The sequence below is a fragment of the Neovison vison genome, chromosome 1 (assembly GCF_020171115.1).
Source record: "Neovison vison isolate M4711 chromosome 1, ASM_NN_V1, whole genome shotgun sequence".
Lineage (NCBI taxonomy): Eukaryota > Metazoa > Chordata > Mammalia > Carnivora > Mustelidae > Neogale > Neogale vison.
The window spans coordinates 244,411,569-244,428,535 of record NC_058091.1 but is presented as its reverse complement, the minus strand read 5'-3'; the positions used below and the strand labels follow the sequence as shown (position 1 = coordinate 244,428,535).

General features: G+C 54.5%; 1 protein-coding gene across 11 annotated transcripts in view; it reads left to right on the top strand.

Moving 5' to 3' along the window:
• Positions 1-14,969, top strand: part of TCF7 (transcription factor 7) — a 31,561-nt gene extending 16,592 nt beyond the window's left edge. Inside the window, exons 4-12 of one of the 11 annotated variants that reach the window (XM_044227562.1) lie at positions 6,364-6,475; positions 7,262-7,352; positions 8,812-8,904; positions 10,424-10,543; positions 11,128-11,290; positions 11,377-11,484; positions 12,005-12,053; positions 13,147-13,219; positions 14,431-14,969. In XM_044227562.1, the coding sequence (XP_044083497.1) occupies positions 6,364-6,475; positions 7,262-7,352; positions 8,812-8,904; positions 10,424-10,543; positions 11,128-11,290; positions 11,377-11,484; positions 12,005-12,053; positions 13,147-13,219; positions 14,431-14,881 (1,260 nt within the window). In that variant the 3' untranslated portion in view covers positions 14,882-14,969. Of the gene's footprint in view, positions 1-6,363; positions 6,476-7,261; positions 7,353-8,811; positions 8,905-10,423; positions 10,544-11,127; positions 11,291-11,376; positions 11,485-12,004; positions 12,054-13,146; positions 13,299-14,407 lie in introns of those variants that run through there. The other 10 variants (XM_044227593.1, XM_044227610.1, XM_044227586.1 and 7 more) reach the window with 10 other exon arrangements.
• The last annotated feature ends 1,998 nt before the right edge of the window (positions 14,970-16,967 follow it).

Genomic DNA, 16,967 nt, shown 5'->3' with positions numbered 1-16,967 from the left:
AGTCCAGAACCCAGACAGGCGGAGATGACTAACAAGCCAGTTCTGCCCGCTACCTTGGGGGACCCCAGCCAGGTCACAGTCCTTTCAAAGGAAGGGACCCTTAGACTGAGGTCAGAATGAGGAGCAACGCATGTAGAGAGCAGGAGGAAGCATGGAAAATTACGAGAGGACAGAGGAGGGGGTGGGTGAAGGCACCAAGGCAGAGAAGAGCTAGGTACCTGGCAGGAGAGGGGCAGGCCTGCGTGGCTGTGCCAGGATGAGTGGGGGTACCATGCAGTGAGGCCTTTGGCAGGTCCAGCTCCCGCCATCAGAGGGGCTCATGGTGCCAGCAGCCCTGGCAGGTAGGCAGGCAGGCAGGTGGTATGGTCTGAACTGTAATTCCAGGGGCCCTAGAACCCGCCGATGCATTTTGAGAGTCAAGGAAGCAGTGGCTCAGATAACTGAGCAGGCAGCCAGGAGAAGGGAGCCGGGTGGGCTGGGGCCCCCTACCCTGCACCCCTGGGTCTGTCCCTATAGGCCTCTGTTGTACGGTGTGCAGCACCAGAGCTCTGCCACTTACTGTGGGATCTCAGGCAAGCTGTACAGCCTCAGCGTGCCTCAGTTTCTTCTTCTGTCAGATGAAGAGAATATTTATGCCCGTTGAGCGTATTAGGAGTTACACTCTGGAGGGCTCTCAGAACTCCGCCTGCCACATGGTAGCTGCCCACTTACCGTTAGGAAATGCTTTTCCCTCAGCCCAAAACATCTGTTTGGCCTGGCACCCAGGCGCTCAGTGATATGTGCTGACTGACCATGTTTGCTGGTAGTGATCAACGGAGAATCTGTGGGTAGGGGGTGGGGGGCATGTGTCCTGGCACAGTCCGTGCCACAGGGAGGCCAGCTTGGGAGGCCTGCTTGGGAGGCCTGGTCAGGCCTCACGCACTCCCCACCCCCACGTGTGAGGCCAGAGGAAGCGGCAACTTTCTTCGCTGGGAAAGTGTTGTGGGGCTCAAGCGTTTGGGGGTTTTCAGAGTCAACCGTCAGAGGCGAGGGAGTTTTCTCTGCTGGCGGTGGCAAGGGCTCTCAGGGTGCACGCGGCCTGTAAGCAGACCGCTGCGGTCTGCAGGGAAAATGCCGACTGTGTTTATTTTTCACCTGAGCCTGCAGGAAGTAGGGGGGTGAGGGGGGGAGGGAGGGCAGCCCAGCCAGGCCCCAGATCAACCTCAGAGCAGAGGAGACCTGTCCCGGGGTCCCTTATTTCTACCACCTCCTGTCCCACCCTGCCTTTGGACCCCCCTCCCAGCTCCAGGCTCCTCAACAAGAGGAGCGATGCTGAGGCAGCACAGTGAGGAGTTTCCAGTCATGGGCTAATGAACGTGTTCCAGAGATGATGACCACCTTTGGGACACTGGATTTTGAGTCGGAAGGGTGCCGAGCAGGAAAAGCCACACGCCAGCAGGAAGGATGGCTTCTGCTCAGGCTGTGGCAGACCCGGCCTCCCAGCCCCAGGGTCTCCGAGTCCTGGACCTATCGTGCGTGTGTGTGTGCATGTGCGTGTGAGAGAGTATGCGGTGGGGTGTGCTGGCAGAGGCAAAGTCCTGAACAAGGAGTCCAGGCTGCTGTTGAGTCTTTTATGTAGGCACTGTACCACGCTGTGAAGGGCAATACTGACGGGGCCACTCCGTGCTTGGCACTCTGCCCGCAGGTGAGAGAGGTGAGCTTGTGCTGTCCCATACACTCAGGGTCTGGTGGGGAGAGTCCACCCAGGCCTGCCCCCTTCTTGTGGAGGTTGGGCAGTCAGTATCAGAGGGAGGAGAGGGGGCAGCTCCAGTCATAGGGCTCCCCATACACATCCCAGGCCCCAGGCAACCCCACCTTGTCTGGGCGGCCTGGCCCTGGGACAGCCTTGTGCTGAGGCCATGGAGCGGGACGTTCCACTGGCTGAGGGGGGTATGGGGCACTGGGCCCTACGCCAGATGGTTCCCCCTGGCTACCAGCACAGACATGAGGGGGTTGGGGAGTGAGGCGGAGGGGCAGCCTGCATCAACGTGGGAAGGACTGGCCAGGCCCTCAGTGCCCTGCTCTAAAGCCCTGACCATCCCACGGCCTCCAGCGGATAGCAGGCTCTTTGCCCCACCCCTGCCCCCCTGTGGTTTGGCTGCAGACTCCTTTTTAATTAGAGGCTTTCCCCAGTTCCCAGTGAAGGGTGGTGATGAGCCCTCTGACCATTGGGCAATGCCTCCTACCTTCCACCCCCCACTCAATACCTGTTCCACACATGCATCCCAGGCCACAGGCTATAGGCTGAGCTGGATTCGGGGGTTTCCTAGGCCTGGCTGTGCTGCACCTTGGGCCTTAGCCAGCTTGGCCTAGGTCAGCTAGCTCTGGTCCTCCATCAGGTGAGACGCCTCTCTGTGGTTTCCTGGCCAAAGCTAGCCCTCCCCAGAGATGGGGGTGGGGCCACCCTCTTCCTCCCTTGGAGCAAATCCACCCTACCCCCTTCCTGGGAGAGTGGGACTCTGAGACTGTTTTCCTGAAGCTGGCACCTTGGACCCCAGACTCTGGGGTCTTCCTTCCATGGGTCCCACTCTACCAGCCAAGCTTAACAGTTCCAGGGGGCCCAAGAGCCAGAGTCTGGGCCTAGATGGCAAGGCCTTCTCTGAAGCAGGAGCTTACATTCAAGAGCCCCCAGGCCAGAAGGACCTGTGGAGGGTGTTCGTTCCACCTACTGGGCCAGGGTTCCAGGCGTTTGTGCCCTTCGGTGGCGAATGGTGGAATGCCTTCCACCAGAATCCCAGGTTCTTAAGAGAATGGGCCCTGAAGCTGTGGCCCTGTCTGTCATAAGGCCTGGTAAGGGCTGATGATGTCTGGCTACCACTGTCTTGGGGACCTATTAGGATAAAAAGGCCCCAGAGGCTTCTAGGAAGCTTCCCAGGCCCTCCCTCAGTCACTGCTCCCCCAAATTTGAAGGCAGAATTTTTGCATCTGTGATCAGTAAGGTAATCGAGACTGATTTTATCATTGTCGTTATTCAAGGAGCAAACTGGCCCTAGGATCCTGTAATGAGGAGGTTAATATAAACGTCAGAGAGCCTTCGAGCTAGGCTCCCTAGCCCACTTTACCTTGTGGCACACCCGAAAGTGATCACTGGACCAACTGGAGGAGGAGGCTGGAGGCTGAAGCGCACATGGAAGTGCTGGGTGTGAGCAGGGAAGAGAGGGAGGGAGTGGGCACCTGCAGTGCTTTGTATGTTTAAGTGCATTGGCAGCTCTAGGCACAGGAGTGCTGTGATCTGATTTACATGGTTGCTGGATGGAGGATTGGTTGGGGGGACAGGCGGCCACTGGAGTCATCCAGGTGAGAAGCGAGGAGGAAGAAGCACACTCTAGATTATTTTGAAGTAGACCAGTTGTATGGCCTGACAGATTGGAGATGGGATGTGAGAGAGTCAAGGATATACTCCAAGGTATCTGAGCAACTGGAAGTAGGGAGTTGCCATTAACTGATGAAGAGGGAGAACAGCATTTTGGGAAGAAAACCAGAGGCTCTGCTTTGGACATACTGAGTTTGGGCAGCATTTCAGATTTCCAGGTAGATGTGGTGAGTAGGCATTTGGGGAGTGGAGTTTCCCAGAGGAAGCAGGGGCTGAGATCGGAATGTCAGTCATCAGATGAAGACATGGAAAGCTGTGACCCTGGATGAGAGCACTCTGGGAATGAGGGGGAAATGGAAAGCCAAGGGCCCATCTTGGGTTAGGTCAGGAAGAGGAGTAGCCAAAAAGTAGGCCGACAGAGAAGCAGCCTATGAGTTTGGAGGGAAATCAGATGAGTGTGGCATTCTGGAAGCCAAGCGAAGAAACTTTCGAGGAGGGAGAAATGAGTTGTGTTCAGTTCTGCTGAGAGGTCAGGTAAAAGGAAGGCTGAGCACTGAGTTCAGCAGTGTGGGAGATGCTGGGGACCTTGACAGAAGCTGTCTGGTGAAGTGATGGTGCCAAGGGATGGCTAGGCTGAAAGGGAGCCCGAGAATTAAGAATAGGAGCCGAGGATGGGGAGGACTTCTGCTGCGCTTTGCCGCAAAAGCAAGAGAGACCTAAGCTGGTGGCTCAGGGAGGACTTAGAGCCAGAAGAAATGGCAGCCCGTCGGTCCCCTGGTGGGAATGTGGTTGGGCCTGTGGAGAGCTTGGCACAATGCCTGGCATGTGGCGGGCACTTCGTACAGGAAGGATTCCACAGGTGTCCTCACAGCCCATAGCTGCCCCAGCCCACTTCCTCTCTCTTGCCAGCCCTTGCCAGCAAGCCTGAGGGGCCTACATTCTCCGCTTCATTCCTACATGCACGCTCTGTCCCAGTTGTGTCTGGGATCAGTGCTGCAGATAAAGAAAGCCTGAGTGTGGCATGAGCCTCCCAGCTTGCTCAGAAAGCTGGAACGGAAAGCAGCAACGGAAAAGTCACCGCACCCAAGGCCTGGAGACACCACGGCCCAGTCCTCGGCCTCCAGGGCTGAGGTTACCGGTGGGCTGTCAGATGAGTCTTCCATCCACAGGCAAATCCCCCCTGGCAAATTCAGACCAAAACTGGCCCAGAGAGGTCAGCACCGCAGGGCCAGCGAAGGACAGTGAGGAGCATTTCCTTTGTGCATGTGAGGGGCTTCCTGCATGTTCCTTCCTTGTGACACAGCACCTGAGGAATTGAGCTCTTGGGTACTATGTGGCTTTACCCTCACAACAACCCTGTGATTCTCTCCATTTGCTAAGGAAACTGATGCTCAGATACTGTGGTCAGTCCTTGCAGGCCACACACATTAGAAGCAGGATCTGAACAGGCCAGGCAGCTCCTCCTCAGGTTCACAGTGGAGACCCTCCCGGATCTGCCCCAGGAAACCAAGAGAGGGCTCTAGTTAGAGGTGCTCCCTTGGGGCTGTGGTGCCACCGCTATTGGGACATCAACCCATGTGCCTGAGGACAGAAGGCAGGCTGATGAGTCCTGGAATGTGAGGCTTTTCCCGGTGGGCAGATGAACGAGCAGGGGACCAAAGAGGTGGGTGTGTCAGCACCTTCCCCGAGCCCCGAGCTGGGAGCCCAGCTTCAAGCTCCCCTGGAGGCAGGAGTGTGGGGGAGAGGGCAGCCAGGGCTGCTGCCAGTGGGTGAACCTTATGTCTACCTGGAAGCCTCACATCTTGGCTAGGGTGCAGCTCATACTTGGCCTCCCCTCTCACCTCACCCTGGACGCCAACAGCTAATCTGGGGGGCGGGGGGGACCTGTGCCAGGCCTCCTCTCCATGAGCTCCCCTAAGCTTCCCCAGACCTGGTGATGAAGGGACCATGAATATCCATTGCACAAGAGAAGAAACTGAAGCCCAGAAGTGTTGGCGAGTCTGGCTGAATTCACCCAGTGGGAAATTGCACCCACAAGGTGGGAAGGAGCCCAGGCCACAACCTCTCACTACTCTCCTGCTCCAAGATGTCCCTGTGTTTCTTCTGTGCCATGAGTCAAAAGTCACTTATCTGTGCTCCTAGCCAGCAGAATCCCCACAGGTGAACTTTCCAAGTGGAAGCTGAGCCTCAGTGTTAGATGATGTTTCCAGGATCCTGGCTTGTGCAGGTGTGCGCTGGGGAGATGCAGAGCTGCGCCTCCCTGTGGCTGTGTTCGCATGGGGAGCCCCCTTCCCAGTGTGAGTCATCTCATGACAGATCCATGTGATTAGTGTGAAAAGTAAGAGTCCTGTGTTGCTGAGGAAACAGGAAGTGTGGGGGCTGGGTGGGATGGCCCTGGAGGGAGCCTTGGCTCTACCTAGCCCACCTGCTCTGAGTTAAAGGGCTGATGAGAGCCTTTCTTGTGCGCACAAATCCTGTTAAGCCTGAGGTGGAATAGTGGGTCAGACTCAGAACCCTGAGTCTGGGGGCTGGAGGAGGAAGAAAGAAAACTCCTGGCTGTCCTGGGGTAAGCCAGGTCTTGAGACCATTACCTGATGTCGGGCTGGAGGCCATGAGCAGCCCCCAGACAAGCCACAGGGCCTCAGAGAAACTGGGGGAGGAAGGAGTAGTTGGGGGATGGGGGAGGACTGCCTCAGACCCAGAGGGAGAAAGAATTTCCTGGACAGGGGAGATGTGCCTCCTGGAACTGAGTGTGCAGAAAACAAGAGTCTCTCTAGGTAGGAGGGCTGCTTGAGCAAAGCCTGGGGGCCGTAGGCAGGGCCACTGGACATAGCACGGCTTGAGTGGTGCCCCCTCCTTGAGGCCTGTGGTTTTAACCACCCCCACTTTCCTTTGACATTTGGGCTACCCGCACAGCTAAGAGAGGCTCTGTCTATAAGTATGCCCCCAGCCCTGGGCCTTCCTCCTTTGGGTCTCCCCACATTCACATCGCACCCCCCCTCGTTTTTCAGCACAACAAGGCCAGTCAACCAGCCCACAGCGTCCCACAACTCTCTCCTCTCTATGAACATTTCAGCAGTCCACACCCTACACCTGCACCAGCCGACATCAGCCAGAAACAAGGTACGGATCTGGGAAGGGGAAGGACCTGACAACCCCTGAGCCTGAGGCCAAGTCCTCAGCTTCAGAGTCCAGGGGCTAGGCCCTGTTTACAACTGGACGACCTGGAACTGAACAAACTCAAAGCCCAAAGAAAACCCGAGAAAGATGTATGGGGAGCCTGAGGGCAGGTGGTGCCAGGTCAAACAGGGAGGAGCCTAATCCCGAGTGGCCTCCCAATGCCAGGATGTGGGAGCAGGCATTTGTGTAAAGCTCAGGACAGTAAAACTTGAATCCTTCCTTCCCCCCAGTGAGAAAATGGAAAGTGGTGGTTGTGATGGCTGATTCACCTCAGCCTCAGGGAAAGTCATTCTGAAATCAGCCATTGTCGGCTGTGGGAAACATGCTGACTCAACCCTGGGGAGGCAGAGGGGGTGGGTGGATCCCAGGCTGCCCAGGCCAGGGGGCCTGCCTCCTGCACACAAAGCCAGACCAGAGTCCCCAGTGGAGAGGCCCCAGTGAAGACCAGCAGTGGACCGGGGCACGGTGAGGCCTGGCCTTCCCACTCCTAAAGGACTCCACCTCTTCCCCTGGCCAGCCAGTGTCCTTAAGGGTAGTCACCCGTCTCTCTGCCCTGTAAACGGAGCACTGTCATCACACTGGCATAGTCCTGAACAAACCAGTATGTCTAGTCCTGTAGCAAATGGAGGTAGATCTTAGAGGCCCCACCGGTGGCTCTAGGATGCAGTAACTAGCAGAAGTAGCTTCCAGGTCAGGCTAGATCACTCACTTGGCCCCTCTCCACTGTAGGAGTTCACAGGCCTCTACAGACCCCCGACCTCTCTGGCTTCTACTCTTTGACCTCAGGCAGCATGGGACAACTCCCCCACACTGTGAGCTGGTGAGTGTGGGCCTGGTGGGAAGAGGGCACATTGCGCTGGTGAGACCCATACTTGCCCTGTCATTTACCACCTCCCTCCATCCTGTTCTGCCAGCACTCTGCTGCCAGCTCTGTGTTGGTACCAAGGGCTGGCCAGAAGTTCTGTCCATTTCCCAGATGGCCCAGTGCACTCCACTTGGCTTCTGGTCTTGGTCATGCCACACTTTGAACTCTGCCTTGAGTGGGGTGGGGTGGGGGACACCGAGCTGCCCAGGGTTGTAAGAATAGGTAAGGAAGAAAAGGGAGACCTGCCTGAGCAGGGAGGGGACAATGACAATATGAATGGCCATGAGACAGGCTTTTACCTTTCAGCCACGTGGTAGGCAAAGAGATACATTCTACTTACCTCAGTACCTCCTGCCAGCTGGTCTCTTGGCTGAGCTCCCTGAAGAGCAGAGTTCTCTGTGTCTCCTCTGGTGCCTTCTTGAGCCCAAGCCCCTCACCAGGGGCTTAGAGAGCCTTAAGAGTCTGTAAAGGCTGGGCCAGCAAAAGCCAGCCTGAACCTTAAGTCAGCAGGCCCAACTGTGGGCCAAAGGGTCCATCTTCAGCTGGAGCGGAGTCTCAGCAGGCTGGTTGGCCCTTTGCTTATGAACCAGTGTGAAGCGGACAGGTCTGCAGCCTCTCTGGGCTGGGGCAGTCCTACCCAACAGCAGGAAAGCATGGTTGCCCAGGAAGGAAGGGAAGGCCGGAGGCCCAACCTGACACCTGCCTGCCCTCTTCCATGTGCTCTTTACCCATGTTCAGCTCTCACTCCGTTTCCAGATTCTCCTCGGACAGTGCTCCACTCTGAATACCAATCAGGACTCCACCTATGAATACCTATGAAGTTGGCCAGGCAGGGCTGGCCGACCTCAGGCCCCTGCCCTCTCAGCACCTGATCGCCCTAGTGCACTACCCAGGCCAGACCCCCAACAATTATAGGGCAGTGTTAGCAGTGCTTTCACTAGGGGCTGTAAGAGCCCAGAGCGGTGCCTCATCCAGCTCAGCATTTCAAGGGCTTTCAGGAGAGAAGGTCACATAGCCAAGCAAGGCCTGATGGGAGACCAGGAATCCAAAGGGGAGCAAAATAATCCAGTCATTTTAACAGTGGATGCAGAAGCCGTAAGGCAGATGTCAGCCCTGTATTGACCAGGAAATAAGGCTAGAGGTGAGCTGGGGGGCGGGGGTGGAGGCACAGCTCCTGAGCTGGATCGTGGGAGAAAGCTGTCATTTCTGCCCCTTAGGCGCCAGTGGAAGTGTGTAGAGAACAGGAGCAGCACAGGTTGCCCTCTGGTGGCAGATGCCCAGTACATACACTGGAAGAGTCCTGGCAGAGACCGATTCCCTGCCCACCATGGGTCAGGCCCAAGCACTGTGGGGAAGTCTGTCCCCACATCTGGCCAGTAGCCGGACTGCTAACAGCTGTCTCTCCCAACCACAGGCCCAGTCCTCCTCTCTACCCCTTGTCCCCTTCCTGCGGATATAGACAGCACTTCCCTGCCCCCACTGCAGCCCCTGGCGCCCCCTACCCCAGGTGAGTCCCACACCCTGCAGCCAGGCTCCTGCTTCCTGTTGCCCAGGCTTCAGTGCCCACATGAGGCCATGCCCAGGCCCGTGCTTGCCCTGTGCTAGTTGTCTGTCCATCCGTCCGTCTGTCATTCTGCAGCCCCTGCTGCTCTGTGCCTGAAAATGAAGCCAGTGGGAGAGCGAGAGGCCTAAGCCCAGGTCATACCATGCAGCCAAGTGCCCTCGAGCAGCCAGGGAGAGTGCCTGCCCACGTGTGCTTGTACTCCTGCCTCTGTGCATGCCTGAGTCCGCCCAAGTACAGTGTGTGTGCACTCACCTCTCCTGTGCCCTTTGCTGGAGGGCGGGTCAGGCACACTTTGCTGGGCATTCTGTGAGCTCTGCCCAAGCTGAGGCACCACCTTTTCCATGTATCTCCAATCTTGGACCCTTAGGGGCTCCCTGCTCAGAGAAAGGAGCAAGGGCACTATGGTTTCCACAGAGGAGCAGAAAATCAAAGTGACAGGTGTGGTGTATGTATGAGTCCCTTCATTGCACTCACTCCTTCAGTGACCGACGCAAGCCAGGGATGGAACAAGTAACTCAGCAGACATATCCTGCTCTACTGGAGTTGACAGCCCAGGGTGGGAGGTATGGACAGAGCACTAATAGTCAAATGGGCTTTCTGGGTGATGAAATAATCCTAATCAGACCCCAGCCAGGGCAGGGGTGTGGACAGGGAGAGCTTCCTCAAGAGTCACATGTCCTGAGTAAAGCAGCCAAGGGAAACAGAACTGGTTGGAGATGGCGAGGGCTGTAAAGTCATGAAGAAGTGGGGAAAATGGGCACCTGGGTGGCTCAGTGGGTTAAGCCTCTGCCTTCGGCTCAGGTCATGATCCCAGGGTCCTGGGATCGAGTCCCACAATGGGCTCTCTGCTCAGCATGGAGCCTGCTTCCCTCTGTCTCTGCCTGCCTCTCTGCCTACTTGTGATGTCTCTCTCTCTGTCAAATAAATAAATCTTAAAAAAAAAAAAAAAAGAAAAGAAAAAAGTGGGAAAAAGATGGGAGCAGATTTTGTCAGCAGGGGTGTTCATGCAGAGTGGGGCAGGTCCTATGGAGGATCCTGGGTTTTATTCTGTGGGCTATGGGGGAATTTCAGCAGGGGTGGCCAAGAGCACTCAGATGTTTTTAAAAGTCCCTCTGAGTGTTGTGTGAAGAGAGGCCTGGAGGGTTCAAGCAGGAGAGGAAGGGGACTCCCATGGCAGTCACAGGCTCAGGAGGCTGAACTGGTGACAGTGTAAGGTAAGGGGACGGATTCCAAAGCTATTCAGGACGGACTTCATAGCTCCCTGAATGACATACATGCAGATCTGTGCAGTGTGTCTGTGTGACCTGTTGGGAGCAGGTGTTTGTATGTATCTGTGTACCTGTGGGCAAGCCAGTGGGGGTGGGGTGTGTCCCCATCTTTGCATACTGTACAGGGGTCTCCAGATGTCCAAGGTCTGGCCCATACGTTCCTGCCTCGGTGTTAACTCTCCTTCTGCCTTTAGGTTCACCCACCCATCCCTGATGCTGGGCTCTGGTGTACCTGGTCACCCTGCAGCCATCCCCCACCCGGCCATCGTACCTCCCTCAGGGAAGCAGGAACTGCAGCCGTATGACCGGAGCCTGTGAGTGAGAAGATGCCCAGTGTGGAGGGAGGGGAACAAGTGAGCAGACTCAGGAGCCCATCCATTCATCAGTCAGAGACACATTCTTCCCACCAGATTCTACACCTGCTGCCTAGAAGCTCTAGGGGCTGTCAGGGGCGGTCTCTGGTCAAGCCATCTTGTGGTTCTTGCCACTAAAAGACCAATGTTTTGTTTTTTAAAGTTTATTTATTTAAGTAATCTCTTCACCCAGTGTGGGGCGTGAACTCACAACCCCAATAGCAAGCGTCGTAACAACCCCAATAGCAAGCGTCGTACACTCCTTAGAAGCAGGAGGGAGTGGGTAAGGTGGGGAACAAAGATTTGGTTTGAGCCAACAGGGGAGGGGCTGAGAAGTCCTTAAACATGTTTCTCTTAGCTGCAGCATTCCTGTAAGAAGAGTTACATAGTTCTGATCTTCCATTTTGGAGCAGCTGAAAAAGATACCACTTACAAAACCCTAGTTTCCATGCACTTACACACACACTGGACACAAACTAGAAAAAGGCAGCAGCATTAGGTGGACACTGGGGGGCTCCTGAGTGATCTGGACTTGTGCTCCTTAGGAAGACACAGGCAGAATCCAAGGTGGAAAAGGAGGCCAAGAAGCCAACCATCAAGAAGCCCCTCAACGCCTTCATGCTGTACATGAAGGAGATGAGAGCCAAGGTCATTGCAGAGTGCACACTCAAGGAGAGTGCTGCCATCAACCAGATCTTGGGTCGAAGGGTGAGGCCACAGGCAGGTGGGCTGGTAGTGGTGGCCCTTGACTGACGCCTTGATATACTCCATCTACCCCTTCTTCCCCACTGCAGTGGCATGCACTGTCTCGGGAAGAGCAAGCCAAGTATTATGAGCTGGCCCGAAAGGAGAGGCAGCTGCACATGCAGCTGTACCCAGGCTGGTCAGCGCGGGACAATTATGTGAGTGGCCAGTGAGGGACGGGGAGGGGAACCTTCAAGATGCCATGCCCTAGACCACTTTCCTAAAGGCAGAGTTAAGGAGGGCAGGTGGTGGAGTGAAGGGCCCAAGGCCTCATGTGGCTAGTCTGAAGAGAGCCAAGCAAGGGAAGCTGCCCCTGAAGGTAGGCCCATGTCCTCTTTTCCCCTGGGATGTACTCTCCCCACTGGACTCTTGTCTGGTGTTTGGCCATATAGGCAAATGGAGAGGAAGGGGCCTTCCTTGTAAGTTGTCTCCTCCATTGAGAAGAGAGACTAGCATGGGAAAGGGAGGAGGAGCCTCTATGCCATCCTCTGTACCTTGGTACCCTGGCAAAAACTGCCACCGAGAGATGCCAGGCCACCTCGGGAGGAGGGAACTCTGTACCCAAGAATTTCAGCAACAGCCAGGTTGGGCTGCAGGTTTCCCAACCACTCACTCATTGGAGTCCTCAAAGGACCACCTCCCAGATCTGAGCAGAATCCGTCTCTCTGTTCCCTGCAGGGGAAGAAGAAAAGGCGGTCTCGGGAAAAGCACCAGGAATCCAACACAGGTGAGGCCTCCTCTCAGCAGTGGAGACTGCTCTCCAAGTGTGCAATCCATGAGCAGCTGCCCTGGCCCAGAGGGAGGGGCAGAACATTCAGCCACAGACCTTTAGGCCCTCTGGAAACAAGGCCCACTCCTCACAAGTCTGATCCCACATGTGAGGAACAACTATAGGAAGTCCCTCTAACAGTGTAACATTGGTGTATTGCCCTACTGCAGCTTCCCACCTTTGCAAGCCCTGCTCCCAGCTAGCCTCTGCCACAGAAACTGAGCCTGTTGTTCTGCTGTGACCTGCACGCAGGCTGTGGGGGTGGAGGTGTAGCCCTGCTTAGACCAGAAGTCCCGCTGCCTGGTGCCTGGCTGTTACTCGGTCACCAGGCCCCCTACACAATCCATTTATTTTGACAGTGCAGAGTGCTCTGGTTGGAGGACTCAAGGAAGCCACACACTACTTCAAGTCTCCTTCCCATGGGTGAATTCATGCCCCCAAGTCTGATAGTCGAATTCAGACTCCACATCCATGACTGTCTCATGCTATGCTGCCCCCACACAGGGAAGCACAAGGCTAGGACTGAGGCAGGGTAGAATCCTCAGCCCTTTTTCTGAGGTATGCACTTAACTGTCCACCTGGTTTAAGCTACAGCTTAAACACCTTGCGGGGGTGGGAGTGTGGGTGTGGAGTGGGGTTAGGCAGAGTAGGCACTGGCAAAAAGGAAGAAAAACTGGATAAAGTGGGCAGGGAGATGTGTGGGGTGGGCAGCCCTCAGGGCCTCCCCGGGGCCCCTCTCCCATAGCTCCCATGCTGCAACCAGAAAGAGGAGCTAACCTGATAGGATTCCCCTCCCTCCCTCCACTGTTCTTCCCACTGCCTCTCCTGCCTAGCTAGGTGCTGCCCACCTTTCCTGATAACCTGGCTCTGGGTCCTGGGGCTCCCATGGGGGCTGGCTGTGCCATGGAGAGGCCCTCTGCCTATGGGGCCTATGGGGTATCTGTGACTGGCTGACACTGATGTTACCTCTTCTTTCTGGGCCCTGCTCTGCCCTGCTGCCTGCCTGCTCGCCCTCTGCCCTGCTCTGCCCCTCTGGCATGGCTGTGAGCAGACCCTGGCTCGCCTAAGAAATGCCGTGCTCGCTTTGGCCTCAACCAGCAGACGGATTGGTGTGGTCCGTGCAGGTGGGTTTGTCCCCACCACCATCCTCCCTTTGCTTTAAGCTGCTTCCCTGACTCTGCACTTGTTCTGCTGGGCCTGTAGCCCTCCTTTGGTCCCCCAGTCCCAAAGCATACCCACAGATTGGGGAACCCATGTCTCCTAAGAATGAGGTGAAGAAAGAATGTTCTAGAAAAGGCAGGCAGATTCAAGAAGGTAGTTTTGGTGCCTGTTGCCCAGGGTCCTCGGTTAATGATGGCCTAATGCTGACTAGGGTTAGCAGATCCTCAGCAGGCCAATCTCATGTACCCCAATCAGTGGCCTGAGCCCCTGGCTACGAGGCCTAGAACTCACCGTGGTCTACCAGTTCCCTCACTTCTTCAAGTTAGGATTCCTGAACCCTTAAATCTAAAAAACTTGGGGAAAACACAAACACCCACCACACCAAGGTGACTGTAGTAGAGAACAACCTGGATGGTCATGTACTTCACCTTGTACTGGAAATGAGGGGACTGTAGAGGTAGGGAGAAAGAAAGGGGGGGAATCCCTGGGCTGTCCTAGCAAAAGGGTCTTACTTAGGCTCTGTAGCACTAAACCCATGTGTTTCCCCATACAGTAGAGAAATGTGTATGTGAAAGAAGGTATACATCCTTACACCAAGTGACTGAAGTTTGCCTGGTTGAAGTTGAGGCCAGGTCTGGTAGGGCTGAACCTACTCCAGGCATTACATTCACAGACTCTAAAGAGTACTGTCCAGTCCCTCAGAGTGCCCACCATGCTCCCTCTCCAAGGGCAAAGAGGAATTCGGGTAGTACAGATGTGTATGTATGTACACACACTGGGAGCGTATTTGTGGTATTCTGTCTGAGCACCACCCAAGAATCCACAAGCAGTGTAGCCCTTTGCCTTAATGCAGATCTGAGCCCCACAAACATGTGAAGCAGAGGCTCCAAGGCCGGAACTAGGAGATAATTTTCCCCGGGGAAACAGAAGGCCCAGCCCCACAGGAGGTTCCTGTGCCACCCTGTGGCTGTGCTGGGTACTACACCTGTTCCAGGTTTGGGCCAGGCCCAGCAGAACTGCAATGCTAGGTTTGTAGGCACAGGCACATCACCCAAGTCCTGGGGAGAAGGGACAAGAGGTCAGCTAGGCCTGTGCAAGGACAGCATTTTCTGGTTGTGGTGTATGACTATGAATTCACCCTCTGTTTACAGATAACTCTCTTCACTATTCCTAGGAGGAAAAAGAAATGCATTCGGTACTTACCCGGAGAAGGCCGCTGCCCCAGCCCCGTTCCTTCCGATGACAGTGCTGTAGGCTGCCCCGGGTCCCCAGCCCCCGAGGACTCGCCCTCATACCTCCTGCTGCCCCACCTCCCCACAGAACTGCTTGCTAGTCCTGCGGAGCCAGCGCCTACATCACCAGGGCTCTCGGCCGCTCTCAGCCTCCCAGCCCCCTGGACTCCCCCAGGCCCTCCCCAGCACCCTGCAGAGTACACAGGTGCAACGAGAGGAATCTCAGAGACAGGCAGCCTAGCATGCACAGGGCACCTGGCTGCCTCCAGGGGCCCATCCTCCGAGAGGAAGCGACAGAGCCCCAAAGCACATGGAAACTGGCCAGGGGCCCTGTTACCTCCCTCTCAGGGACCAGGCCCAGGAGACTTCCGAGGCTGCACAACTTCTGCCTGAACCTGGGGCCATCAATCCAACTCCTCCGAGTGGCAGGAATGAGATCTGTGTTGTGTCATCGATTAAGGGCATCCCTTGTGCCTATAGCAACCTGCATCTATCCCTTTTACCAAGGTCTTGCTGGCCAGATGCCCCCTGCTGCCTCCTCTGCTTTTCTGCTATAGATGTCCTAGATGTGCGGGACTGAGCCCAGCTGCTTTCCCTACCCTCCACCTCCCCAGCCCCACCACTGCCACACCCTCCCCATACCAGACACTTCATGGACTAATGAGCTGGTTTATGAAACAACACCTGAGCATGGTCACAACCACGTGCTCAAGAGGACAATACTTATGTCAAAGGGCCTGGAGAAGCCCTTTTGACAGAAAAGGAGTAATCATTCCTAAGCTGGACCAGAAAGAAGCCTCTTGCCATGTTCTCAAGAGCTTGCAAGACGAGGAGGGAATGGAACAGTTAAATCTAGGCCTATCACCGCAGGCGGCAGGAATAACCTGACACTACCTTATCAGGCAAGTATGGGCAGTGAGACGGATCTGGCTCTAGTTCAAATTACTTGGAAATGTTTCCAAGAGAAACTTAGCCTCACCATAAGCTCTGATTACCAAAGTCCCAAGCATTGGGTTGGGTGAACTCAACTGCTGAAAGAAATTACGGCCTAAAACCTAGTGTGCATCCCTCCCTACTCCTAGAAGCCCTCAGTCACAGCTCCATTTCCTACTTATCCGTGTCAGTCTAGGCAGCTCTTGGGCAGTTGAGAGAGAGGGCAAACCTCGTGACAGTCAGTGCCTACCTTCCAGCACAAAACAGGTCAGCTTCAGTTTCCTAATGGTCCTGCAGGAAGGACCATCACCATCAAAGGAGAGTCCAGAGAACCTCTAGTGGTAGTCAGTGGGTTTTCACCACAGCCTACTTTAACCCATTTCTGAGCCAAGCTTCAACCCTGAGCCTTAGAAAAAACTTTTAATTTAACTTGTTTTTTTTTTTTTGCCTCTTCCCTCACTGTACATAGCCTGATTCCAAAGAAAACGGGCTGTTCCTATACCCGTACACCCCTCAACAAAAGCCTTTAGTTCCTAGTTTAGCCACTGGCTTCTCAGAATCCAAAGAACATATATTCTAGTATAGTGTTGCAAGAAGTCTTGAGAGAAAGAAAAGGACTATTGTAGTGTTAAAAATATTTTTGTATTGTTAATGCATCATCCAACAAAAACTTTTTTAACATGAGAATAAAAATACTTTTTACTGGGTTTCTCTTTCAAAACTTGACACTAAGGAATAAACTGTTTCAGTAATAGAGCATGACACACTTTTTTTTACCCACAGCCAGAAAACTTGGGGCTTATTCTCTATCATGGGACACACATTCTCAAGACTTTCAATCTACAGAAACCAATGATTACTTTCCTTACCTTCCCTACTGGAGGCTCAGACCCTGCCCCAACCACAAGAGCTAATAAGCTGCTTCTACATGTAAACTCCCCAATCTTCGGACTTCACAAGTGATGCAAGCAAAGGCCACCCTGCATATGGGAATGGGCTGTGAACTGCCACCACAGACCCACACAACCACTAGGCTCCACCTTCCCCTCCCATCTTCCTTCCACAGAGAGAAAAGACCCAACATTCCATGAGCACACATCCTATTTTGAGGCAAACTGGAGTCTCTCCAAGCTGGTATCAGAAAACTTGAAAGAGCATTTCAATAGCACCCTTTCCTCCCAAAAGCTAATTAGGTACTTTAAGTATCTTCCTATTTTTATACAAAACCTCTCCAGTTTGATAAATCTACAGTCTCCTTTTAACAGCAGTTTCCATCATGTTTAAGAATACAGTTAACTCCTCAAACCCATCATGAACATAAAAGGTGTAAAAGCCACTTCAATAGGTCACTCCAACATTAGATAAAAAGGCTGGGCAAGAAGAGTATCCCAACAGTCAGCCAGTGGGTCACCATCATGCATTGTAATTTGCATGGCATTCTATTTTTGAGATTTTATGTTTAAAAATATTTATAAATAAAGTCATCTTCCAGAGTACTGTCTGTCTAAAGTAGGCCACTGGAAGTTGTAATCCCAGACTTGCTTTT